The sequence below is a fragment of the Sphaerodactylus townsendi genome, linkage group LG03 (assembly GCF_021028975.2).
Source record: "Sphaerodactylus townsendi isolate TG3544 linkage group LG03, MPM_Stown_v2.3, whole genome shotgun sequence".
In the NCBI taxonomy this organism is placed as follows: Eukaryota; Metazoa; Chordata; class Lepidosauria; order Squamata; family Sphaerodactylidae; genus Sphaerodactylus; species Sphaerodactylus townsendi.
This window is the reverse complement of record NC_059427.1, coordinates 154474033-154499622: the sequence shown is the minus strand read 5'-3', so window position 1 is coordinate 154499622 and position 25590 is coordinate 154474033. Positions and strand designations below refer to the sequence as shown.

Below are 25590 nucleotides of genomic sequence, written 5' to 3'. Positions count from 1 at the left end.
GCTGCTGCTAAAGCGAAACGGCACAGTTAATCAAATCTCCAATAGTCAATCAAAAGCCTTGCTGGGCAAAAAAACCTACCTGGCCCCACCCACTTGGTGGGTGCCAGAAAAGGTGTTGGGGACTCTGATCTAAGGCATTCTGTACCACTTGTTTAGCTGTTTTTCAAAGGTGCTTAGTCAAGTTCACAGAAGGCAGGCCCATAAATGAGCATCAACCATGATGATGAAATGGATTCTCCATGCTCAGAGGCAGTGACCCTACCCAAATTCCAGTCGTGAGGGACAACAACAGAGGAAAGCTTTGGCCTCTATGCCCTGTTCAAAGGTCTTCCAAGGTCTTCTATCTAGTCACTATGCAAAAAAGGAAGCTGGACTAGATGTGCCATTAGTCTTCTTCAGGGCAGGTCGGATACAGTGGTAGCCATCAAATCCCTTCCAGAATCTTTTGAATCTCTCACTGTGCACCCTTTAATCATACCTAGGAAGGGCAGCAAGAACGAACAGACTCTGCTGAAATCATTTGTTCAGCTTTAGAACGGCACAAAAAGGCAACTACTTAAGACATGTCAGATTGGAACCTACCAGCTTTTCCAGCGGACAAAAATGGGAGGAGGAGCTATCCCAGGTATCACTGGATCCACATGGACAAAAGCCACATAAGGCAGAGCTTGCAGGAAGAAGGGGAACTGGGCGACACTGAGCAGAAAATCTGGTAGGATCCAACCCTTCCCTAAAATGTGTGACAAGATGGGACCTTGGTGCAAATATGTCATTCACCTGTGGTGTCGACCTGAGGCAAGAGTCGAAGGAAGATGGGCCGTGCGTAGGGGGGTAGCACTTTCTGCATTTCCTGGTACAGCACGTTGGGGTTCAGTTTGGTTTCTGGGTCAGCAATTGCTGCCATTCCAGCTTTGCCTTCCACACCTGAATGAAAGAAAAATAAACGAAGTAAGCAATCAGTGTCCAGGAAAGAGCAATGTGCTGCTTTCCTCTCCCCAAAGAGGCAAATGAGTGGCATCTTATCCGACTTCACAACTAGCAGCTTACATCTTTACCCTTCCAGAAAGTTCAGCCCACCCTTAACTAGATACAAAACGCTTATTAACAACTCTCCCTTTGGTCACGGCATTGTCAAACAGACCTCCTTTGGTCAACTTTTTCCTGTTCTCTCTTCCCTTTTAGTTTGCAAGCTGTTTTACAGCAGTTGATGCACAGCACCCCTAAAGAGCCCCACGTATCGCATTTAAGTGCTTGGACTAACTTCTAAATTGCTGCGAGCAGTTTTTCGTGACAGTGTTAGGCAAGCAAATAAGGGTCAAATAGAATTACTAAAAATCCCAGAGGGATGGAAGGGCGATGGATTGGGCATCTGCCTGGAATACATTCTCCACTCAAGGGTACTAGCTACCCTCTCTTTTTACATTTTTCATCCTGACCCGATTAGGTCGACTGCTCTAAAGTGACTCAGCATAAAGGAAGACTGTTCAGCCTCAGCTATTCATGCCAGAGACGAAGGCTGCACAACTGAGAAGCCCTTTGGCAGAAGGAATAGGCCCCAGCCTGAATGAACTAGAAGGAAAATTGGGAACACTCCATATCTCTGCAGGAATGCTGTCTCTGTGAAGACTTTGGGATCTTGGCTGCAGAATGGAATATCTCGGAAAACAATTTTAACTTTATTGAAGGTTCAAGAGTCAAGTACGAAGGAAGGAATGGGGGTAGAATCAACTGTCTTTCTGTAATACTTCTGTGATCTCAGAGGTTTTCTGATTTCTATGGAAGAAGAAGAGTTTGGATTTATACCCCACCATTCTGTCCTGTAAGGAGACTCCAGGTGGCTTACACGCTCCTTTCTCTTCCTCTCCCCACAACAGACACCTTGTGAAATAGGTGAGGGTGAGAGAGGTCCGAACAACTGTGACTAGCCCAAGGCCACCCAGCAAGAATGTAGGAATGTGGAAACACATCTGGTTCACCAGATAAGCCTCTGCCACTCAGGTGGAGGAGTGGGGAATCAAACCCGGTTCTCCAGATTAGAATCCATCTGCTCTTAAACCACTATACCATGCTGGGCCATGGGAGGGCAGGTGACATGGTATAAAACCAATCTTGCCAGATCTCAGAAGCTAAGTGGTATTGGTAGTTCGAAGAGAGACCATCAAGGAAGACTCTGCAGAGGAAGGTTTGAGCCTTCTCTGTTTCTCACGTGCCTTGAAAGCCGCTTGCTGGGGTTGCCGTAGGCCATTGCAACCTAATGGCACTTATGTATGTATGGGGAACATCAATTAGACAGTTGGCCATACTAGCCCTGTATCATTTACTCTGACTGGCAATAGTTCTTCAGAAGTTTCAGGAAGGTGTTCTTCCTCCCTTTCCAGAATATTGGGAATGTCATTCATTTTCTTGCAACAAAATATGTTGTGATGGTCTGTATTTGAGGGGTTGTCTTTGTGTGTATAACCTCTGAAACAGAAGGTATACATTTGCTGGATGAAGCCTTTTTACACGGTTCTCCCTTCCCTTTCATTATTCTGCTCACTGTACCCTAAGCCCAATAGAGAACAGGTGATTTGTAAACATCTCAGGCAATTGCACACACCTCCTTGGCTTTTTCAGTGCCTGCCCTTTGCCTTAAGGAAGAAATAAAACTCGATGGAGACTGCGTTTCTGCTAGACTTTTTATCATAACTGGGTGCAATCCTGATTTCAGTTGCAACAAACAGGGGAGAGAAGGGAGAGTTTAAGGCTTCCATGCCTACAGTAAACAAAAACACCTCCTGAACTGCCATTAGGCTTTTAAAAAGGCAAAATAAGACAGTTACTTTTTTTTGGGTGGGGGGGGGGGGGGGTGGGGGGGAGTGGGGGGGGGGCGTTTGGGGGGGGGGGTTGGGGGGGGGGGGGGTGGGGGGGGGGGGGGGTGGGGGGGGGGGGGGGTGTGGGGGGGGGGGGGGGGGGGGGAAGGGGGGTGGGGGGGGGGGGGAGGGGGGGGAGGGGGGTGGGGGGGGGGGGGGGGTGTGGGGGGGGGGGCGGGGGGGGGGGGGGGGGGGTGGTTTGGGGGGGCGGGGGGTGGTGGGGGCGGGGGGTGGGGGGGGGGGGGGGTGGGGGGGGGGGGGGGTGGGGGGGGGGGGGGGTGGGGGGGGGGGGGGGTGGGGGGGGGGGGGGGTGGGGGGGGGGGGGGGTGGGGGGGGGGGGGGGTGGGGGGGGGGGGGGGTGGGGGGGGGGGGGGGTGGGGGGGGGGGGGGGTGGGGGGGGGGGGGGGTGGGGGGGGGGGGGGGTGGGGGGGGGGGGGGGTGGGGGGGGGGGGGGGTGGGGGGGGGGGGGGGTGGGGGGGGGGGGGGGTGGGGGGGGGGGGGGGTGGGGGGGGGGGGGGGTGGGGGGGGGGGGGGGTGGGGGGGGGGGGGGGTGGGGGGGGGGGGGGGTGGGGGGGGGGGGGGGTGGGGGGGGGGGGGGGTGGGGGGGGGGGGGGGTGGGGGGGGGGGGGGGTGGGGGGGGGGGGGGGTGGGGGGGGGGGGGGGTGGGGGGGGGGGGGGGTGGGGGGGGGGGGGGGTGGGGGGGGGGGGGGGTGGGGGGGGGGGGGGGTGGGGGGGGGGGGGGGTGGGGGGGGGGGGGGGTGGGGGGGGGGGGGGGTGGGGGGGGGGGGGGGTGGGGGGGGGGGGGGGTGGGGGGGGGGGGGGGTGGGGGGGGGGGGGGGTGGGGGGGGGGGGGGGTGGGGGGGGGGGGGGGTGGGGGGGGGGGGGGGTGGGGGGGGGGGGGGGTGGGGGGGGGGGGGGGTGGGGGGGGGGGGGGGTGGGGGGGGGGGGGGGTGGGGGGGGGGGGGGGTGGGGGGGGGGGGGGGTGGGGGGGGGGGGGGGTGGGGGGGGGGGGGGGTGGGGGGGGGGGGGGGTGGGGGGGGGGGGGGGTGGGGGGGGGGGGGGGTGGGGGGGGGGGGGGGTGGGGGGGGGGGGGGGTGGGGGGGGGGGGGGGTGGGGGGGGGGGGGGGTGGGGGGGGGGGGGGGTGGGGGGGGGGGGGGGTGGGGGGGGGGGGGGGTGGGGGGGGGGGGGGGTGGGGGGGGGGGGGGGTGGGGGGGGGGGGGGGTGGGGGGGGGGGGGGGTGGGGGGGGGGGGGGGTGGGGGGGGGGGGGGGTGGGGGGGGGGGGGGGTGGGGGGGGGGGGGGGTGGGGGGGGGGGGGGGTGGGGGGGGGGGGGGGTGGGGGGGGGGGGGGGTGGGGGGGGGGGGGGGTGGGGGGGGGGGGGGGTGGGGGGGGGGGGGGGTGGGGGGGGGGGGGGGTGGGGGGGGGGGGGGGTGGGGGGGGGGGGGGGTGGGGGGGGGGGGGGGTGGGGGGGGGGGGGGGTGGGGGGGGGGGGGGGTGGGGGGGGGGGGGGGTGGGGGGGGGGGGGGGTGGGGGGGGGGGGGGGTGGGGGGGGGGGGGGGTGGGGGGGGGGGGGGGTGGGGGGGGGGGGGGGTGGGGGGGGGGGGGGGTGGGGGGGGGGGGGGGTGGGGGGGGGGGGGGGTGGGGGGGGGGGGGGGTGGGGGGGGGGGGGGGTGGGGGGGGGGGGGGGTGGGGGGGGGGGGGGGTGGGGGGGGGGGGGGGTGGGGGGGGGGGGGGGTGGGGGGGGGGGGGGGTGGGGGGGGGGGGGGGTGGGGGGGGGGGGGGGTGGGGGGGGGGGGGGGTGGGGGGGGGGGGGGGTGGGGGGGGGGGGGGGTGGGGGGGGGGGGGGGTGGGGGGGGGGGGGGGTGGGGGGGGGGGGGGGTGGGGGGGGGGGGGGGTGGGGGGGGGGGGGGGTGGGGGGGGGGGGGGGTGGGGGGGGGGGGGGGTGGGGGGGGGGGGGGGTGGGGGGGGGGGGGGGTGGGGGGGGGGGGGGGTGGGGGGGGGGGGGGGTGGGGGGGGGGGGGGGTGGGGGGGGGGGGGGGTGGGGGGGGGGGGGGGTGGGGGGGGGGGGGGGTGGGGGGGGGGGGGGGTGGGGGGGGGGGGGGGTGGGGGGGGGGGGGGGTGGGGGGGGGGGGGGGTGGGGGGGGGGGGGGGTGGGGGGGGGGGGGGGTGGGGGGGGGGGGGGGTGGGGGGGGGGGGGGGTGGGGGGGGGGGGGGGTGGGGGGGGGGGGGGGTGGGGGGGGGGGGGGGTGGGGGGGGGGGGGGGTGGGGGGGGGGGGGGGTGGGGGGGGGGGGGGGTGGGGGGGGGGGGGGGTGGGGGGGGGGGGGGGTGGGGGGGGGGGGGGGTGGGGGGGGGGGGGGGTGGGGGGGGGGGGGGGTGGGGGGGGGGGGGGGTGGGGGGGGGGGGGGGTGGGGGGGGGGGGGGGTGGGGGGGGGGGGGGGTGGGGGGGGGGGGGGGTGGGGGGGGGGGGGGGTGGGGGGGGGGGGGGGTGGGGGGGGGGGGGGGTGGGGGGGGGGGGGGGTGGGGGGGGGGGGGGGTGGGGGGGGGGGGGGGTGGGGGGGGGGGGGGGTGGGGGGGGGGGGGGGTGGGGGGGGGGGGGGGTGGGGGGGGGGGGGGGTGGGGGGGGGGGGGGGTGGGGGGGGGGGGGGGTGGGGGGGGGGGGGGGTGGGGGGGGGGGGGGGTGGGGGGGGGGGGGGGTGGGGGGGGGGGGGGGTGGGGGGGGGGGGGGGTGGGGGGGGGGGGGGGTGGGGGGGGGGGGGGGTGGGGGGGGGGGGGGGTGGGGGGGGGGGGGGGTGGGGGGGGGGGGGGGTGGGGGGGGGGGGGGGTGGGGGGGGGGGGGGGTGGGGGGGGGGGGGGGTGGGGGGGGGGGGGGGTGGGGGGGGGGGGGGGTGGGGGGGGGGGGGGGTGGGGGGGGGGGGGGGTGGGGGGGGGGGGGGGTGGGGGGGGGGGGGGGTGGGGGGGGGGGGGGGTGGGGGGGGGGGGGGGTGGGGGGGGGGGGGGGTGGGGGGGGGGGGGGGTGGGGGGGGGGGGGGGTGGGGGGGGGGGGGGGTGGGGGGGGGGGGGGGTGGGGGGGGGGGGGGGTGGGGGGGGGGGGGGGTGGGGGGGGGGGGGGGTGGGGGGGGGGGGGGGTGGGGGGGGGGGGGGGTGGGGGGGGGGGGGGGTGGGGGGGGGGGGGGGTGGGGGGGGGGGGGGGTGGGGGGGGGGGGGGGTGGGGGGGGGGGGGGGTGGGGGGGGGGGGGGGTGGGGGGGGGGGGGGGTGGGGGGGGGGGGGGGTGGGGGGGGGGGGGGGTGGGGGGGGGGGGGGGTGGGGGGGGGGGGGGGTGGGGGGGGGGGGGGGTGGGGGGGGGGGGGGGTGGGGGGGGGGGGGGGTGGGGGGGGGGGGGGGTGGGGGGGGGGGGGGGTGGGGGGGGGGGGGGGTGGGGGGGGGGGGGGGTGGGGGGGGGGGGGGGTGGGGGGGGGGGGGGGTGGGGGGGGGGGGGGGTGGGGGGGGGGGGGGGTGGGGGGGGGGGGGGGTGGGGGGGGGGGGGGGTGGGGGGGGGGGGGGGTGGGGGGGGGGGGGGGTGGGGGGGGGGGGGGGTGGGGGGGGGGGGGGGTGGGGGGGGGGGGGGGTGGGGGGGGGGGGGGGTGGGGGGGGGGGGGGGTGGGGGGGGGGGGGGGTGGGGGGGGGGGGGGGTGGGGGGGGGGGGGGGTGGGGGGGGGGGGGGGTGGGGGGGGGGGGGGGTGGGGGGGGGGGGGGGTGGGGGGGGGGGGGGGTGGGGGGGGGGGGGGGTGGGGGGGGGGGGGGGTGGGGGGGGGGGGGGGTGGGGGGGGGGGGGGGTGGGGGGGGGGGGGGGTGGGGGGGGGGGGGGGTGGGGGGGGGGGGGGGTGGGGGGGGGGGGGGGTGGGGGGGGGGGGGGGTGGGGGGGGGGGGGGGTGGGGGGGGGGGGGGGTGGGGGGGGGGGGGGGTGGGGGGGGGGGGGGGTGGGGGGGGGGGGGGGTGGGGGGGGGGGGGGGTGGGGGGGGGGGGGGGTGGGGGGGGGGGGGGGTGGGGGGGGGGGGGGGTGGGGGGGGGGGGGGGTGGGGGGGGGGGGGGGTGGGGGGGGGGGGGGGTGGGGGGGGGGGGGGGTGGGGGGGGGGGGGGGTGGGGGGGGGGGGGGGTGGGGGGGGGGGGGGGTGGGGGGGGGGGGGGGTGGGGGGGGGGGGGGGTGGGGGGGGGGGGGGGTGGGGGGGGGGGGGGGTGGGGGGGGGGGGGGGTGGGGGGGGGGGGGGGTGGGGGGGGGGGGGGGTGGGGGGGGGGGGGGGTGGGGGGGGGGGGGGGTGGGGGGGGGGGGGGGTGGGGGGGGGGGGGGGTGGGGGGGGGGGGGGGTGGGGGGGGGGGGGGGTGGGGGGGGGGGGGGGTGGGGGGGGGGGGGGGTGGGGGGGGGGGGGGGTGGGGGGGGGGGGGGGTGGGGGGGGGGGGGGGTGGGGGGGGGGGGGGGTGGGGGGGGGGGGGGGTGGGGGGGGGGGGGGGTGGGGGGGGGGGGGGGTGGGGGGGGGGGGGGGTGGGGGGGGGGGGGGGTGGGGGGGGGGGGGGGTGGGGGGGGGGGGGGGTGGGGGGGGGGGGGGGTGGGGGGGGGGGGGGGTGGGGGGGGGGGGGGGTGGGGGGGGGGGGGGGTGGGGGGGGGGGGGGGTGGGGGGGGGGGGGGGTGGGGGGGGGGGGGGGTGGGGGGGGGGGGGGGTGGGGGGGGGGGGGGGTGGGGGGGGGGGGGGGTGGGGGGGGGGGGGGGTGGGGGGGGGGGGGGGTGGGGGGGGGGGGGGGTGGGGGGGGGGGGGGGTGGGGGGGGGGGGGGGTGGGGGGGGGGGGGGGTGGGGGGGGGGGGGGGTGGGGGGGGGGGGGGGTGGGGGGGGGGGGGGGTGGGGGGGGGGGGGGGTGGGGGGGGGGGGGGGTGGGGGGGGGGGGGGGTGGGGGGGGGGGGGGGTGGGGGGGGGGGGGGGTGGGGGGGGGGGGGGGTGGGGGGGGGGGGGGGTGGGGGGGGGGGGGGGTGGGGGGGGGGGGGGGTGGGGGGGGGGGGGGGTGGGGGGGGGGGGGGGTGGGGGGGGGGGGGGGTGGGGGGGGGGGGGGGTGGGGGGGGGGGGGGGTGGGGGGGGGGGGGGGTGGGGGGGGGGGGGGGTGGGGGGGGGGGGGGGTGGGGGGGGGGGGGGGTGGGGGGGGGGGGGGGTGGGGGGGGGGGGGGGTGGGGGGGGGGGGGGGTGGGGGGGGGGGGGGGTGGGGGGGGGGGGGGGTGGGGGGGGGGGGGGGTGGGGGGGGGGGGGGGTGGGGGGGGGGGGGGGTGGGGGGGGGGGGGGGTGGGGGGGGGGGGGGGTGGGGGGGGGGGGGGGTGGGGGGGGGGGGGGGTGGGGGGGGGGGGGGGTGGGGGGGGGGGGGGGTGGGGGGGGGGGGGGGTGGGGGGGGGGGGGGGTGGGGGGGGGGGGGGGTGGGGGGGGGGGGGGGTGGGGGGGGGGGGGGGTGGGGGGGGGGGGGGGTGGGGGGGGGGGGGGGTGGGGGGGGGGGGGGGTGGGGGGGGGGGGGGGTGGGGGGGGGGGGGGGTGGGGGGGGGGGGGGGTGGGGGGGGGGGGGGGTGGGGGGGGGGGGGGGTGGGGGGGGGGGGGGGTGGGGGGGGGGGGGGGTGGGGGGGGGGGGGGGTGGGGGGGGGGGGGGGTGGGGGGGGGGGGGGGTGGGGGGGGGGGGGGGTGGGGGGGGGGGGGGGTGGGGGGGGGGGGGGGTGGGGGGGGGGGGGGGTGGGGGGGGGGGGGGGTGGGGGGGGGGGGGGGTGGGGGGGGGGGGGGGTGGGGGGGGGGGGGGGTGGGGGGGGGGGGGGGTGGGGGGGGGGGGGGGTGGGGGGGGGGGGGGGTGGGGGGGGGGGGGGGTGGGGGGGGGGGGGGGTGGGGGGGGGGGGGGGTGGGGGGGGGGGGGGGTGGGGGGGGGGGGGGGTGGGGGGGGGGGGGGGTGGGGGGGGGGGGGGGTGGGGGGGGGGGGGGGTGGGGGGGGGGGGGGGTGGGGGGGGGGGGGGGTGGGGGGGGGGGGGGGTGGGGGGGGGGGGGGGTGGGGGGGGGGGGGGGTGGGGGGGGGGGGGGGTGGGGGGGGGGGGGGGTGGGGGGGGGGGGGGGTGGGGGGGGGGGGGGGTGGGGGGGGGGGGGGGTGGGGGGGGGGGGGGGTGGGGGGGGGGGGGGGTGGGGGGGGGGGGGGGTGGGGGGGGGGGGGGGTGGGGGGGGGGGGGGGTGGGGGGGGGGGGGGGTGGGGGGGGGGGGGGGTGGGGGGGGGGGGGGGTGGGGGGGGGGGGGGGTGGGGGGGGGGGGGGGTGGGGGGGGGGGGGGGTGGGGGGGGGGGGGGGTGGGGGGGGGGGGGGGTGGGGGGGGGGGGGGGTGGGGGGGGGGGGGGGTGGGGGGGGGGGGGGGTGGGGGGGGGGGGGGGTGGGGGGGGGGGGGGGTGGGGGGGGGGGGGGGTGGGGGGGGGGGGGGGTGGGGGGGGGGGGGGGTGGGGGGGGGGGGGGGTGGGGGGGGGGGGGGGTGGGGGGGGGGGGGGGTGGGGGGGGGGGGGGGTGGGGGGGGGGGGGGGTGGGGGGGGGGGGGGGTGGGGGGGGGGGGGGGTGGGGGGGGGGGGGGGTGGGGGGGGGGGGGGGTGGGGGGGGGGGGGGGTGGGGGGGGGGGGGGGTGGGGGGGGGGGGGGGTGGGGGGGGGGGGGGGTGGGGGGGGGGGGGGGTGGGGGGGGGGGGGGGTGGGGGGGGGGGGGGGTGGGGGGGGGGGGGGGTGGGGGGGGGGGGGGGTGGGGGGGGGGGGGGGTGGGGGGGGGGGGGGGTGGGGGGGGGGGGGGGTGGGGGGGGGGGGGGGTGGGGGGGGGGGGGGGTGGGGGGGGGGGGGGGTGGGGGGGGGGGGGGGTGGGGGGGGGGGGGGGTGGGGGGGGGGGGGGGTGGGGGGGGGGGGGGGTGGGGGGGGGGGGGGGTGGGGGGGGGGGGGGGTGGGGGGGGGGGGGGGTGGGGGGGGGGGGGGGTGGGGGGGGGGGGGGGTGGGGGGGGGGGGGGGTGGGGGGGGGGGGGGGTGGGGGGGGGGGGGGGTGGGGGGGGGGGGGGGTGGGGGGGGGGGGGGGTGGGGGGGGGGGGGGGTGGGGGGGGGGGGGGGTGGGGGGGGGGGGGGGTGGGGGGGGGGGGGGGTGGGGGGGGGGGGGGGTGGGGGGGGGGGGGGGTGGGGGGGGGGGGGGGTGGGGGGGGGGGGGGGTGGGGGGGGGGGGGGGTGGGGGGGGGGGGGGGTGGGGGGGGGGGGGGGTGGGGGGGGGGGGGGGTGGGGGGGGGGGGGGGTGGGGGGGGGGGGGGGTGGGGGGGGGGGGGGGTGGGGGGGGGGGGGGGTGGGGGGGGGGGGGGGTGGGGGGGGGGGGGGGTGGGGGGGGGGGGGGGTGGGGGGGGGGGGGGGTGGGGGGGGGGGGGGGTGGGGGGGGGGGGGGGTGGGGGGGGGGGGGGGTGGGGGGGGGGGGGGGTGGGGGGGGGGGGGGGTGGGGGGGGGGGGGGGTGGGGGGGGGGGGGGGTGGGGGGGGGGGGGGGTGGGGGGGGGGGGGGGTGGGGGGGGGGGGGGGTGGGGGGGGGGGGGGGTGGGGGGGGGGGGGGGTGGGGGGGGGGGGGGGTGGGGGGGGGGGGGGGTGGGGGGGGGGGGGGGTGGGGGGGGGGGGGGGTGGGGGGGGGGGGGGGTGGGGGGGGGGGGGGGTGGGGGGGGGGGGGGGTGGGGGGGGGGGGGGGTGGGGGGGGGGGGGGGTGGGGGGGGGGGGGGGTGGGGGGGGGGGGGGGTGGGGGGGGGGGGGGGTGGGGGGGGGGGGGGGTGGGGGGGGGGGGGGGTGGGGGGGGGGGGGGGTGGGGGGGGGGGGGGGTGGGGGGGGGGGGGGGTGGGGGGGGGGGGGGGTGGGGGGGGGGGGGGGTGGGGGGGGGGGGGGGTGGGGGGGGGGGGGGGTGGGGGGGGGGGGGGGTGGGGGGGGGGGGGGGTGGGGGGGGGGGGGGGTGGGGGGGGGGGGGGGTGGGGGGGGGGGGGGGTGGGGGGGGGGGGGGGTGGGGGGGGGGGGGGGTGGGGGGGGGGGGGGGTGGGGGGGGGGGGGGGTGGGGGGGGGGGGGGGTGGGGGGGGGGGGGGGTGGGGGGGGGGGGGGGTGGGGGGGGGGGGGGGTGGGGGGGGGGGGGGGTGGGGGGGGGGGGGGGTGGGGGGGGGGGGGGGTGGGGGGGGGGGGGGGTGGGGGGGGGGGGGGGTGGGGGGGGGGGGGGGTGGGGGGGGGGGGGGGTGGGGGGGGGGGGGGGTGGGGGGGGGGGGGGGTGGGGGGGGGGGGGGGTGGGGGGGGGGGGGGGTGGGGGGGGGGGGGGGTGGGGGGGGGGGGGGGTGGGGGGGGGGGGGGGTGGGGGGGGGGGGGGGTGGGGGGGGGGGGGGGTGGGGGGGGGGGGGGGTGGGGGGGGGGGGGGGTGGGGGGGGGGGGGGGTGGGGGGGGGGGGGGGTGGGGGGGGGGGGGGGTGGGGGGGGGGGGGGGTGGGGGGGGGGGGGGGTGGGGGGGGGGGGGGGTGGGGGGGGGGGGGGGTGGGGGGGGGGGGGGGTGGGGGGGGGGGGGGGTGGGGGGGGGGGGGGGTGGGGGGGGGGGGGGGTGGGGGGGGGGGGGGGTGGGGGGGGGGGGGGGTGGGGGGGGGGGGGGGTGGGGGGGGGGGGGGGTGGGGGGGGGGGGGGGTGGGGGGGGGGGGGGGTGGGGGGGGGGGGGGGTGGGGGGGGGGGGGGGTGGGGGGGGGGGGGGGTGGGGGGGGGGGGGGGTGGGGGGGGGGGGGGGTGGGGGGGGGGGGGGGTGGGGGGGGGGGGGGGTGGGGGGGGGGGGGGGTGGGGGGGGGGGGGGGTGGGGGGGGGGGGGGGTGGGGGGGGGGGGGGGTGGGGGGGGGGGGGGGTGGGGGGGGGGGGGGGTGGGGGGGGGGGGGGGTGGGGGGGGGGGGGGGTGGGGGGGGGGGGGGGTGGGGGGGGGGGGGGGTGGGGGGGGGGGGGGGTGGGGGGGGGGGGGGGTGGGGGGGGGGGGGGGTGGGGGGGGGGGGGGGTGGGGGGGGGGGGGGGTGGGGGGGGGGGGGGGTGGGGGGGGGGGGGGGTGGGGGGGGGGGGGGGTGGGGGGGGGGGGGGGTGGGGGGGGGGGGGGGTGGGGGGGGGGGGGGGTGGGGGGGGGGGGGGGTGGGGGGGGGGGGGGGTGGGGGGGGGGGGGGGTGGGGGGGGGGGGGGGTGGGGGGGGGGGGGGGTGGGGGGGGGGGGGGGTGGGGGGGGGGGGGGGTGGGGGGGGGGGGGGGTGGGGGGGGGGGGGGGTGGGGGGGGGGGGGGGTGGGGGGGGGGGGGGGTGGGGGGGGGGGGGGGTGGGGGGGGGGGGGGGTGGGGGGGGGGGGGGGTGGGGGGGGGGGGGGGTGGGGGGGGGGGGGGGTGGGGGGGGGGGGGGGTGGGGGGGGGGGGGGGTGGGGGGGGGGGGGGGTGGGGGGGGGGGGGGGTGGGGGGGGGGGGGGGTGGGGGGGGGGGGGGGTGGGGGGGGGGGGGGGTGGGGGGGGGGGGGGGTGGGGGGGGGGGGGGGTGGGGGGGGGGGGGGGTGGGGGGGGGGGGGGGTGGGGGGGGGGGGGGGTGGGGGGGGGGGGGGGTGGGGGGGGGGGGGGGTGGGGGGGGGGGGGGGTGGGGGGGGGGGGGGGTGGGGGGGGGGGGGGGTGGGGGGGGGGGGGGGTGGGGGGGGGGGGGGGTGGGGGGGGGGGGGGGTGGGGGGGGGGGGGGGTGGGGGGGGGGGGGGGTGGGGGGGGGGGGGGGTGGGGGGGGGGGGGGGTGGGGGGGGGGGGGGGTGGGGGGGGGGGGGGGTGGGGGGGGGGGGGGGTGGGGGGGGGGGGGGGTGGGGGGGGGGGGGGGTGGGGGGGGGGGGGGGTGGGGGGGGGGGGGGGTGGGGGGGGGGGGGGGTGGGGGGGGGGGGGGGTGGGGGGGGGGGGGGGTGGGGGGGGGGGGGGGTGGGGGGGGGGGGGGGTGGGGGGGGGGGACTGGATAGCTTTAAAAGGGGCTTGGACAGATTTATGGAGGAGAAGTCGATCTATGGCTACCAACCTTGATCCTCTTTGATCTGAGATTGCAAATGCCTTAACAGACCAGGTGTTCGGGAGCAACAGCTGCAGAAGGCCATTGCGTTCACATCCTGCATGTGAGCTCCCAATGGCACCTGGTGGGCCACTCCGAGTAGCAGAGAGCTGGACTAGATGGACTCTGGTCTGATCCAGCTGGCTTGTTCTTATGTTCTTAAGCTGTGACTAGCCCAAGGTTACCCAGCTGGCATGTGTTGGAGTGGACAGGCTAAACTGAATTCCCCAGATAAGCCTCCACAATTCAAGTGGCAGAGCGGGGAATCAAACCCGGTTCCTCTAGATTAGAATGCACCTGCTCTTAACCACTACAGCACTGCTGCACATGCTGAGAGAGGCACATTAGCAGAATGGGGCTTCGGGGTGGAGCTGACAAAAATCAACAGCATGGATCCAACCCCTGACCACTCAAACTGAGCAAAGTTTATTTATGCATTTATTCATCTTGCTTTTTGCCTCAAATTTGACACAAGTTTGAAGCCTCAAGTTTTTGCACACGTCTAAGCAGCCTTCCTCCAACTCAGGTAGAGAAAAGCTCAATCGAAGTTCAGTAGCTCCTTAAAGACCAAGAAGATTTCCAGGGTATAATAAGCTTTTGAGAGTCAAGGCTCCCTTTGTTCGATACTGACATATCTGTCAAAGGAGCTCTGATCCTTGAAAGCTTATATTCTGACAATCTTTTTAGCTTAACCTGTTACTGGACTTGAATCCAGCTTTTCTACTTCATCTCCATATGGGAGGGGTGTGTGCGTGCGCACACTATCAACTCACAGCTGACTTGTGGCAACCCTGGGTTTTCAAGCCAAGAGATGTTCAGAGGTGGTTTGCCACTGCCTGCCTCCACAGGGGCTGAGAGAGTTCAGACCAGACTGTGACTGGCCCAAGGTTACCCAGCAGGCTTTATGTGGAAGAGTGGGGAATTGAACCTGGTTCTCCAGATTAGAGTCTGCTGTTCTTAACTTCTATGCCACACTGGCTCCAACACGGCTACCCACCTGAACTATCTCCATCGAAGAAAGAGTAATTTAATTTGGAGAAAAGTTCCTTAGCATTGGGGAAGGTTATTTGAAGAGTGGCCGTGTCCCTCCCCCTCCCACACTCATACAATCTTTCCATAACATCAGAGAGTCACTGGTGACACCAGAGCCAGCCTCCATTCTGAAATCAGCACTGATGGTTTTCACCTACCTGCTGAGTGGTACAGTGGTAGGCAGTTATAGATTATGTCATTGGGAGTCATTCTGTAGGCATAATATCCAAAAGCTGCTATTCGGTAATATCTGAAAGGAAGCAGGAAAAAAAAAGCTGAAGAGTCCAGGATCTTTCAGCTTAGATGACTAGGTGGGGGACATTATGAGGGTTTACAAAATTATGCATGGGATAGATTGTGGATAGAGAGGACTTTTCCTTCTTTCCTAAAAAAACTAAAACTCTACGACATCAAATGAAGTTGATGGGCAGTGCATTCAGAACAGGCAAAGGAAACACTTGTATTGTTGAAGGCTTTCATGACCAGAATCAGCTTTCAGTTGTGGGTATCCCAGGCTATGTGGCCGTGGTCTGGTGTTTTTGGCTCCAGATGTTTCACCCACATCTATGGCTGGCATCTTCAGAGGCATGTCATGGTAAGGTATGTTTCTCTCCAAGAGAAATGTATCTTATTACCAGGCGCGTAGATGCAATGGGGACATCCGGGGCAGCTTGTCCCGGGCGCCACCATTGCAGTCATGTGGAGAGGCGGAGCCGGGGGCATTTCAGGGATGGGGAGTGTCAGGGGCAGGGAGGGCACGCACAGGCTGCTCATGCCCTGGGCGCAGTTCCCCCTCCCTTTGTCACTGCTTATTACAGTAACAAGAGAAACATATCTTATCTTACATGATTCTGAAGATACCAGCCACAGATGCAAGCAAAACATTAAGAAGCCAAAACCACCAGGCACTAGCCTGGAAAACTGAATTCGCTGCCAGGGGATGACCACAGGGATACACAGTTTTAAAGGGGGTTAGACAGTCAAAAGAGGATACTTGTTACTAGCCATTTTTGAGCTTGTGGGCTCCCACAGCTTACCTGTGGTCACCAAACAATAATCCTTGTGATGTTTTGGCATCTGCTGACAGAGAACCTTTTTAAAAACCTGCTCAGCTAATAAAATCTCCAACAGCCAATCAGAAGAAGCCTTGCTGGACAAAAGCCCCTTTGGCCCCACCTACTTTATCAAAATAATTTGCAGGCTAGGAACATGTCGGCAGGTGCTGTGGTCACCCATAGGCACCATAATGGGGACTCTTGCACTATCTATTGTGGTAAAAATAATGAAAGTGAAATAGTAGATTATATTTGCATAATACTGAACCCTAGGAGAGCCATATCACTGGCTAGGTTTAATTTTCTGCTCTCAGCGCTGCTATATGATAGATTTTTGAAAATAGAGGGAGCAAAGAGATTCTGCTCCTATAACTTAAATCAACTGGAAACTCAAGCCCATTCCCTCTTCCATTGCACTAAATATGAGGGAATTAGGGGGAAATATGCAAATGCTCTTCTCTTAAACTGTGACAGGATATCAGATGCTCAAAAGATCTTATACTTGTTAAATAATTCTGATCCTGTAGTTTGTGAATTGATGGCCAAGTTTTTACTAGAAATTATATACCCTAAAGGATAGCTCTGTTCTTTTTAATTTTGTTGTGTCACCCTGTTATTAAGAGATTCTCTATTATTACTCTATCTGGGGATTGTTTTAACTTTGTTTTTTTGTAACCTACCTGTATCGTCCCATAGCCAATAAAAGCTTGGTTGGTTGAAATGTAAGTGAGTGTGAACGAGAGTAAGGAAGAGAGAGAGTGGCCTCTACACATTAAGGGCCACCTGTCTGGCATCTTCTTATACTCCCTCAGTTCAATATTTTCCTTGGAAGGAAGAATGCCCTTTTCTTGCAGTTGGCTTCTCTTCAGCATTTTTTTGGTCAAACGTCTCCCCTTTAGGTAGGTCAGGTTTGCTGGGCTACAGGAAGACAAGCTGACACATCCAGGACTGAAGGTATGATCAATAAGTAATCAATAGGTAAGCTCTCTCACACCATGTGCCTAACTTAAGGAACAAGGACAATGCTTAATTTTTCCCCCAGTTGTCAATATGATAAGAACAGGGGGTGAGGTGGGGGGCTATGGCTTTTCCCCTGCTGTCTGTGGCTTAGAGGTAGAAGACTTGGTTGAGAAAAAGGAAACCTGAGGGGACCCAACATGTCATGGACACCTATTTATACAATGAGAGTTCATACAAGCAGCTGCTTAGATAAACAGCCTTGGGACAATGGACCCCTTCTTGGATCTAACTGGTGGTCCATTTCCTCAGCATCATGTGTCACAGAGCAGTCAACAAGATGCTGCTGAGGACCAACGAACAGGGCACAGAGGCCAAGGCCTTCTTTGGCCTTGCCTACTATAGCACAGTATGCTGCCTCTGAAATTTACTAACTAGAAGAAGAGTCCTGTCGAGCAGGCCAAAGGTCCAATCATCAGACAACCACATCAACGCAAGGTGCCTTATGTTACTCCTCCCATCTGCCAGGAATTCCAAGAGACAGAAGAATCTGGATGATCTCCTCATATTACCTGGCTTTTTTAGATGGGTTGCCCCAGCATGGTGTTTAGTAATCCACGTACAAGCTACAAATGTCCACAAACACTGAACACTGGCAGAGAAGACCAAATACCCTGGCCAGACACGACAAGGCTCCTCACCTGCTGTGCACTACAATGGCGGCCTTTGGCATTCCAGTTGTGCCAGAGGTGTAGATGTAGAACAGTCGATCTAGGGGAGAAAAAGAAGAATCAGGTAGCATGATTGGTGATGTGCCCAGGCTGAAATAGCACAGGCCAAGACAATCAGCAAAGAGACTGCTGACCCAGCAGACTCCACCTGCAACAGATGACAGCCCATTTTGCCAGAAGCAGTTCTGCTCTTTGAACCAGTCATGGGGCCTTAAGGTGCCTGGCTGAGACATCGGAAACCTGAATCTGGAAGAAAGGTCAGCTGAAACCCATGACTATGACAGGCTGCCCTGAAAGAAGAAGAACTGCTGGCATCCCCACTGGACCTTGCAGGCAAATTTGTGAGTCACTCTGGAAAGGCCCATGTCTGCAAGGAAACCTACCGTCCAATCCCTTAGGTGAAACCTGAGCCAAAGGAGATTTGGATGCTTGAGCCAGAAGAGGATCCAGATGCTTGGTGTCCGAAGGAACGGATTCAGGGTTCATGTCTCCAGAACAGAACTTGACCATATTTTTACCCAGCATGCCATTCACCTCAGCGACCGCTGAAACAACAACAACAAAAATCAGCATCCATTGCAAGAAGCTCCAAAAGGAAGGCACTCAGCTTCAGCATGGGTTCCACAGAGGCCCACCAAACGTTAGATGGGGCACAGATGCAAACAACTGCCAGCGCTGATGCAAACAACTGCTTGCTTAACCAAAAAAATGAAAGTAAAGCAAATGGCTTACCCCCTTCAGGAAGGCTAGATGTAGCAACCCATCCGCTGCATGATTACTCCTGCAGGACTGAAATGGTAGGGTCTTTCTCTATGAGGACCCCATTGTTCTATCTTGCCCATTTTTTATCTCAACCTTCCTCCCATGAACTGAAAGCAGTGTTAGAGTTGCCAGCTTTGGACTGGGAAATTCTCTGAGATTTGGGGGTGGATCCTAGGGAGGGTTGTTTTGGGCAGGGAAGGGACCTTTGTGTGAATGTGATACCTAGAGTGCACTCACTAAAGCAGCCATTTTCTCCTGGGGAACTGACCTCTGTCATATGTGATCAGTTGTAATTCCAGGAGATCTCCAGCCACCACCTGGATGTTGGCAATCCTACGCAGTCTGCATGATACCCTTCTCCCATTATATCCTCATAACCAAGAAGAAGAAGAAGAGTTGGATTTATATCCCCCCTTTCTCTCCTGTAAGGAGACTCAAAGGGGCTTACTTTCCCTGTGAGGCGGTGGGGCTGAGAGAGCTCCAAAGAACTGTGACTAGCCCAAGGTCACCCAGCTGGCATGTGCACAAGCCAATCTAGTTCACTAGATAAGCCTCCACAGGTCAAGTGGCAGAGTGGGGAATCAAACCCAGTTCTCCAGATTAGAGTGCTCTTAACCACTATACCATGCTGGCTCTCATATGTGCAAGAGAGTGTGTCTCTGATTGTGTGTGTCTCTGACTGTGTGTGTCTCCGTCACTGGCCGAAGAACATCCTGAGAATTCGACAGCTAAACAGGAAACTGAACCTAGGTTTCCACAGCTGTATGAAATTCTGATCACAAGACTATACTGACCATCTGTCGTGCTTGTACTTTGAGGCCATATCAGCTCCCACCCTAGTCGACAATGGAACAGAAGCATCACATCTCCTCATAACACAAAGGGTTACAGTTGTGTTAGCACTAAAAAAATGTCAAAATCAACTTATTCAAGATGCAGCATATATGGCCAACAGACCATTTATCCTCACAGATCATCCAACTAGGAGCCTGAGGAATCAAGAAGCTTTTGAGAATTTGCTCCAGAGGAAATCTTCTCTTGACCCCCTCCCCAGCACTGAGTTTTGCCTCAAAGCACTTTAGGGGGGGGTCACAACCTCAAATGGATACAAGTCCCACCTGCTGACAGCTCCCCGCCAAAAATGAGGGCTTTGGCCCCTGAGGTTTTCACGCAGTACATCAGTGAATCGAGGCGCAAGTTGAAGTTGATGAGGGCCGCCTCGATGCCCACTTTGGCCATCCCTAACCAGAGGCCCACAAACTCCGGACGGCTCTCCATAAAGATGGCAATGGAGTCACCCGGAAGAAAGCCTTGCTGGCAGAAGAAGTTGGCCACGGAGTTGGAGAACTCATCTAAGCGCCGGAATGTCCACTTGTCATCAGTGGCCTCATAGATCAGGGCTACTTTGTCCGGATGCCGGCGTACCATCTCCTGGAAGATCTTGGGCACATTGCTTTTGGCTTTCCGATGACAGTACAATTCGTACTTGACCTGAATAAGCACTGACAGGCCCCTGCAAAAAAGAAGGAAAGGTCTCAGTTACTAGGACTCAAATCGTAAGGCTGCCAGCACGGAGAGGAAAAGGCTGCAGAGTAATCCAATACCAGGGTATCGCCTCATCCAAATGTTCGCCCTTCAAGAAGCTGTTGCTTCAAATAAATTACTTCAACACAAGAGAGGATTATGGGGAACCAGCTCTGCAGTCAGGTGGTCCCTTGCAGTTTTATTTTACTGAAAACATTTTTAAGCTGCCTTTCTATTCAACTTGGGGTTTTCAAGGGGATGAACAATCAAAGCAATTTTAAAAGATTGAAAAACTCATTAAAAGAATTAAAACAGAACCCACAAATACACAAAATACCACCCGAGGCCAAAGGGAAATGTTCCGCGAGGAAGCAAGGGATGGAGATGCTGAGGCAAGGGAACAAAAAATTCTTCCACTTACACTCCACAGAAGGCAGTGAAAAATTATCCGAGGATTAAGACCAGAATCCAGAATCCGAGAGACACAGGAATCCATAAAAAGTTATAGCAAATTTGTTTATTTATACCTGCAATGTTAATTTGAATTATTTCTCTTTCTTTGCATCAGTGATTCATCTTTTTATTACTGTTCTACAAAGCCTGGATAGCCCATGTTCGCCTGATGATAGACAGATAAGACAGATAGACAGATAGATAGATAAGATTAAGGTTTAAAATTTGGGCATCAGATTGCCACCTGACATCCTACCATATAAGCTTTCATCGCTCAATCCCCCATGAGTAAAACCCAGCTTCCCCCATTCCTGTTCCTGCATTTAACTGCTGAAACCAGAAGCTGTCCCAACCAAATTTTCTGTTGCCCTAGTAGCTACTTCACAGCAACAAATAATAAAAATAATTTGCTTCTACTATGTTCCATTTGTGTATTGGTTATAAAAAAAGGGAAACATTATAAACATGCCATACATCTGCAGCACTCTCTCACCCAAAGCAAATTAAATTGCGCAAGTGCTGGATTTGAATCCAAAAGAACATTAAAAACCAACAAGATTCTCAAGGTTTCAGCTTTTGAGACTCAAAGCTGCCTTTGTCAGACAAGACTAAGGGAATTTTGACTCTTGAGAACCTATACTCTGAAAATCTTGTTAGTCTAAGGTACTACTGGACTCAAATCTACTCCCACTGACCAACATGGCTACAGACACTCTGAAACCAAACTGTTCCATGAAAATTCTGTTCCATGAAAATTCTTGGTATTCACAGAAATGGAAAGCACACATGAATACCTTACTGGTGGATACCTGAAAATACCTGAAAAAGTGTAAATTTTGGATTGACATAATCCAATAATCTTTGTTTTATAGGGTCTTTTTGTGTATTTTGGCTGTATATTTATGTTTTGTTTAATTGGTCAATGACAATTATAGTAAATTAAATTAAATTACCTACAAGTGGATATCTATGAGCTTCTTTTCTTCTTCATCACTGGGGTTCTATACAGAACAGTGGTGTAGCTACAACAGGACAAGGGGGGCGCCCTGCCCTGGCTGTGCGCCACTGGGGTCATGTGGGGGTGGAAAATCGCCTCCCACACCCCTCCCCACATTTACCTTAGTTCAGCCTGAAAAAGTTCAAGCTGAAAAAGTGGCCTGTTCAGTTCAGCCTGAAGAAGCGGCCTGGTGGGAACTACACTTCCCAGGAGACCTTGCGAGCCTGAAGGTCTCCTGGGAAATGTAGTTCCCACCAGGCCGCTTTTTCAGGCTGAACTAAGGTAAGGAGGTGGGCGCCGTGGGGGTGGGGGGAGACAGTGCAAGCAGCATTTTGACCCGGGAGCCATTTTTTCCCCCTATGCCACTGATTCAGAACCAAGTATGAAGGTGGAACAAAGCTGTTTGCACTGCATACCACATTCTACAACCCACTCAGAGAACCAGTGTTGGCTGGTTTTTAAGAGCAGGTGGACTTTAAGAAGAAGAAGAGTTTGGATTTATATCCCCCCTTTCTCTCCTGCAGGAGACTCAAAGGGGCTTACAACCTCCTTGCCCTTCACCCCTCACAACAAACACCCTGTGAGGTGGGTGGGGCTGAGAGAGCTCTGAGAAGCTGTGACTAGCCCAAGGTCACCCAGCTGGCACGTGTGGGAGTGCACAGGCTAATCTGAATTCCCCAGATAAGCCTCCACAGCTCAGGCAGCAGAACTGGCAATCAAACCCGGTTCCTCCAGATTAGATACACAAGCTCTTAATCTCCTACGCCACTGTTTTAACCTGGAGAACCAGGTTTGATTTCCCACTCCTCCACATGAAACCTGTGGGTGACTTTGGGCTAGTCACAGTTCTCTCAGAACTCTTTCAGCTCCACTTACCTGACAAGGTGCCTGCTGTGGGGAGAGGAAGGGAAGGACTTTGTAAGCAGCTTATAGTTGAGAAAAGCAGGATATAAATCCAAACTCTCTCTTCTTCTTCTTGGATCCTTCCCCTTCATTGACAGCTTTTGCTTGTGCAACAGAGAACAAAGCCTGCCAATTCCCACTGCAGACATGAGTGTTATTTCCAAGGGACAGGAAAGGAACACAGCCATAGAACAATTACTTGCAGTTGTTTGGATCCAGCGTTTTTGGTACAACAGCAAATAAAGACATGGGATGGGAGAAATGAAATAGCTGAAATCCTCAGAGAAGGGACAGAGAAGGGTCAGAGAAGGGTCGAGCACCAACAGTTGAGAGTGCCAGTGCAGATTAGTGGTTGAAAGCAACAGACTCTAATCTGGAGAACCAGGTTTGATTCCCCACTACTCCAGATGAACAGTGGGCTCTTCTGGTGAACTGCATTTGTTTCCCCACTCCTACACATTGAACCCTGCTGGATGGCATCGAGCTAGTCACAGTTCCCTCAGAACTCTCTCAGACCCTCCTACCTCACAAGGAATCTGTTGTGGGGAGAAGAAGGGAAGGAAGTTCTAAGCCGCTTTGTGACTCCTTACAGGAGAGTAAGGTGGAATATAAATCCAAACTCTACTTCTTCTCCTTCATGCCTAGATCCAGAAGAATAAACCTTCCATCAAGCTTTTAACTTGCCCTTGAGAGGACCATCCAGAGGGGAGGGGGAAGAAGCAGCCAAGCATCAATTCCACACAGAGAAAGAAGCTCCAGCCATACAGTGATTGATATCTGGCTGCTGAATCCCTAACAAGCCTTTGAGGTAGGTTTTTTAAAAAACCTGTAGCAGTAGTTGTGATAGGAAGACCCTGAAGACTGGGAAGATGACACTGGAACATCTGCCCACCAGCCTTGGGCATGTTTCTAATCTGTCGTATTTTCAACTAAGGGTGCCAAAATGCCTTCAGGGCCATATATGGTGGGTTTAAAAAGACTTTTCAACTGAAAAATAACAATACTAAACACAAATTTTCTGCCCAGAGTAAATGGCACAAACAAATTGCATGCAAACTTGCTTTGGTAGGGGCAGGGGATGAAGTTTTATTTGCATACCGCTGAAAGTTTTTTCTCCAGCAATAAGCAGTAGAATGACTAAAAGGAGGGTGAACAAGACCGACAGAAGGGGACAGGAGAGACAATGCCAAAAAGATGGGTATGACCAGTGGTGGGGTTCAAATAACTTAACAACTGGTTGTTGACAATTACGATTTTAACTACCGGTTCTGCCGAAGTGGTGCGAACTTGCTGAATCCCACCACTGGATATGACTCAGTATTTTAAGAGAAATCAGAGGTCAAACATCCAAACACCAGGCCTGCATATTTTCAAAAGCCTTTCTGTAATCATAACGTCTAGAAAACCTTTTTTTTTTTTGCTTCAAATGAAAGCCAAGATGTTTAGGAATTCAGATTCTTCGCTAGATCCCGTAATAATCTCAGTACCTATTTATGTGAGAAAGCAGGCGGCTTGTGGTCACTTGAAACAGCTATCCATTTCAGCTTCTTTGCCCAGAGTTAGCTAGCTGCAAGCAGCTGTCATGCATAGAATTAAGCTTTGCATTCCATTACAGATTTCCACAGGTGAAGATAGAGGGGGTGGGATAAGGATACTGCAGATACTGCTGGCCTTGATCCAAAGAGTCTCATTCCTCTGGTTGCCAGGTATCCAGCAGGGAAGGGGAGGGGAAGGTCTTATCAGGCACAAATTGAGGCCTAAGCCTCAATACCGTTGCTGTGTTGATGTCATTTCTGGAAGTGACATCATCATGTCACTGACAATGTGGGAGATGCTCTGGTATTTGGGGGAAAAAACTCTGTGGTGGAGGTTGTTTTTACATAGAGTTTTGTTCAAATACCACAGCTTCTCCAATATTGTTGGTGATGTGATGACATCAGTTCTGGAAGTGATGTCAACTCACTGACAGCATTTAGGCCTAGGCCTCAATTTCTACCTGCAAAACCCCTGTAGGACCACTGAATGGCATTGGGAGGGATGGGGAGGCAGAGTGTAGGAGAAAAATTTAAAAGAAAAACACTGGAAAACATAAGAGTTCCTGATGGTTCCTAGAACTGCCCAAAAGTGACAAGGATAGCTCTAGCAATGACCAGAAATTCTTACGATAATCTTACCTTCATTTCTGGGTAGCTCTAGGAATTGACAGGAACTCTATGGTCAGAGCAACCTATAAATAGATGAGGCTTTTTTTTAAAAAAAAAATCTCCCCAGGATGACTGCACAACCGCTCTCCCTCCAGTCCCAGTTTCTGCATGCCAATCAGCTGGGCATTGGTGGGCAAGGGCTGCTGGCTAACGTCTTCTGCCATGAATGGGCAGATAGGAACTCTATATCAAGTCCGAGTGTCCCTAGTTAAGGTAACAGAACTGGGAAAGAGGCCTCTCTCTACCTGAGACTCTGGAAAACTGCTAGTTTAATGTGGTTTAACACAGCTCCATGTGTTTAACTTCAAATACACCTATCTGATGACAACATTTTAATCTTATTCTTTGTACCAGGAGCAAACAGTGCTATACAAGGACTTCTCTTCGGCTTCATGCACAGCTTATGTATAATTGCAGTCTGTCCCCACTTTGAAATAAAGAAAGGGGACCTGAGCTCCCGGGTACATATAAGCCGTGGCTCTGCTCCGTCTCTTCCAGATCACATTCTGAGAACACAGTGCAAAAGTGTTCATTCTCCCTCCCCCTATATATGGGACTACTGTATCAGAGTTAAAACTTTATATCAAACTCCTGAAAATCTCACAATTTGGGGCACCTTATAAAAAGTTTTGATAGTTGACTGGCTGTGAAGAGCTCATACACACAGCAGTTGTAGACAGCTAGTGTGTAATGGTTATAGTGTCAAGTTAAGACCAGGAAGACCTGGGTTCAAGTCTACAATCAAGGCCTAACACACAGTATGCTTTTCCTGGGAATTTAGGGTCAGCGGACACGTTCTGGGATTTCCATGCTTCCAAGGTGCCCATAGGCCTGATGGAAATTGGAATCAGGACACCCATCTGGCTTAAACTTTTTCCCTTAATGACTTTTGTACTCTGAACTGACCTGCAGCAAGTTCCTATTTGCTCCACTGGGGAAACGTAAAGTCTACTGGTATCTACATGTTAGGTATGTCTCAGTGGGGCAAATAGGAGCTTCCCAAGAAGATTTTAAGTTGAGAAAGCCGTGGACATGGAATTAAGCCCACTCTCCTTGCATGCCACAGTTTGGATCTGAATTAGATCCTCTCATGCTGGGAAGCACAGAGCTTTCAGACTTCTCTCAGCCTGGCAACATCCAAGGAAAGTGTCCAACATACTTAGGCCCTCGGCCCTATAGCACACAGGCAGCACAATTCTATGCATGTTTATCCAGAAGTCAGGCTCATGTTGTTTACCACATTTGAACAGGCCCGTTTGCACAGGATCACATCACTTTAACCTTGAGCCAGGTGGTATCTCTCAACACAACTACTGCATGTAGTTGGTGTTAAGATAAAGGACTGGAGAAAACTAGGAACCCATCCAGAGCAGGAGGGGGAGTGGGGAGAAATCTTATAAAGTAACTGCACTTCAAGAGGATTGTCAACAGACTGGAGAAAAAAATGTTCTGTCTCTTTAAAAAGGTAAAGGTCCTCTGTGCAAACACTGGGTCATTATTGACCCATGGGATGACATCATAACAATTACTAGGCAGACTCTGTTTACAGGATGGTCTGCCATTACCTTTCCCAGACTTCTGTACTTTACCCCCAGCAAGTCTGGTACTCTTTTTACCAACCTCAGAAGGGTGGACGGCTGAGTCCACCTTGAGTTGGCTATCTGAAACTGACTTCCGTTGGGATGGAACTCAGGTTAGAAGCACAGTTTGGACTGCGATACTGCAGCTTACCACTCTGCACCTGTCTCTTTAAAAGAAGCTCAATGGGATGCTATTTACCGCCATGCCATGAAAAGCTTTGGCTGTTCATTTTCACACATTTATTTTACAAAGTGCCACGGAGCTGCAACCAACTCATGTGACCCCATGAAGTTCAGATAAAGCAAAAAAAAAAAAGATGGGGAGCACTAAGGAACACAAACAAGTAGTATAGAATCAAAGAGTTGGAAGAGACCACAAGGGCCATCCTGCCATGCAGCACACATAATCAAAGCATTCCCAACAAATGGCCATCCAGCCTCTGTTTAAAAACCTATAA

General features: G+C 64.2%; 1 protein-coding gene across 1 annotated transcript in view; it reads right to left on the bottom strand.

Annotated features, from left to right (window-relative positions):
* Positions 1-25590, bottom strand: part of SLC27A1 (solute carrier family 27 member 1) — a 44482-nt gene that overhangs the window by 7022 nt on the left and 11870 nt on the right. Inside the window, exons 3-7 of the mRNA XM_048487514.1 lie at positions 18590-18984; positions 17093-17254; positions 16680-16749; positions 14125-14216; positions 778-924 (exon numbers count right to left, since the gene is read on the bottom strand). Of these exons, the coding sequence (XP_048343471.1) occupies positions 778-924; positions 14125-14216; positions 16680-16749; positions 17093-17254; positions 18590-18984 (866 nt within the window). The remainder of the gene's footprint in view (positions 1-777; positions 925-14124; positions 14217-16679; positions 16750-17092; positions 17255-18589; positions 18985-25590) is intronic.